Source organism: Myotis brandtii, unplaced genomic scaffold, assembly GCF_000412655.1.
Source record: "Myotis brandtii unplaced genomic scaffold, ASM41265v1 scaffold975, whole genome shotgun sequence".
In the NCBI taxonomy this organism is placed as follows: Eukaryota; Metazoa; Chordata; class Mammalia; order Chiroptera; family Vespertilionidae; genus Myotis; species Myotis brandtii.
The window spans coordinates 218,230-219,141 of record NW_005372049.1 but is presented as its reverse complement, the minus strand read 5'-3'; the positions used below and the strand labels follow the sequence as shown (position 1 = coordinate 219,141).

Here is a 912-nt window from a genome sequence, read left to right as displayed (position 1 = left end):
GGGGGAGCCTGTGGAAAGGCTGAGTGTGACGAGCCTACCACGTCTGGTTCGGGGTACACGAGCAGGTGAAGGAGGGGGTTTCGGGGGCACTGGTCCGGTGGGGGGGACAGGGACCAGGCCCGGAGTTCTGTCTCTGTCCTGGGGCCTGAGGGTTGGAGTGGAAGGACAGGGTGGGATTCGGGTGCGGGGAGAGTGCGGGGTCAGGGGTCAGCCGGGGGTGGGCGTGTGGAGGGGACCGCAGGGGTGGGGCAGGTGGCGAGGAGGGTCCGGGACGGACGTGTTTGGGTAGAAGTGACAGGACCGGGCGGTGGTGCAGAGGAGGGGACGGGCGGCCATTGGAGCCCCGCCCGCTGATGGAGGGGTGCACACCTGGTCTTGGGGGGCAGGGCCTCACTGGTCGGTCTCACCCGTCCTTCTGCCCGGCAGTGCCAGCGTGAGGCTCCCGGTCAAGTTAGGCGAGAAGCTGGAGAGATACCACACGGCCATCCAGGTGGGCGGGGCGGGGAGGGGCGGGGCCCCCGCGGGTGAGGGTGAGGGTGTGGGGTGCCCCTGGCTTCCGCCGCCTCCTGGGTCAGCCTGTGCTTTCTCTCCCCAGAGGTCAGTGTCGGTCAAGTCCCCCGGCTCCTCCCGCACCGAGGTCTTCGTGGCCCGACGCTCTGTCCACTGAGCCAAACCGGTTTCGGCTCCAAATGTCCCTTTAAAAAAATAGATGTTTCTATTGATTTCAGAGACGAAGGAGAGGGAGAGAGAGAGAAACATCCATGATGAGAGAGGATCAGGGATCGGCTGCCTCCTGCACGCCCCACACTGGGGATCGAGCCCGCAACCCGGGGCATGTGCCCTGACCGGGAATAACCGTGACCCCCCCTGGGTCATAGGTCGACGCTCAACCCCTGAGCCAGGCCGGCCGGG

At 66.4% G+C, this 912-nt stretch overlaps 1 protein-coding gene across 1 annotated transcript in view; it reads left to right on the top strand.

The window, feature by feature from the left end:
* Window positions 1-912, top strand: part of LAD1 (ladinin 1) — an 8,201-nt gene that overhangs the window by 5,114 nt on the left and 2,175 nt on the right. The window contains exons 4-5 of the mRNA XM_014533391.1: window positions 427-490; window positions 596-658. Of these exons, the coding sequence (XP_014388877.1) occupies window positions 427-490; window positions 596-658 (127 nt within the window). The remainder of the gene's footprint in view (window positions 1-426; window positions 491-595; window positions 659-912) is intronic.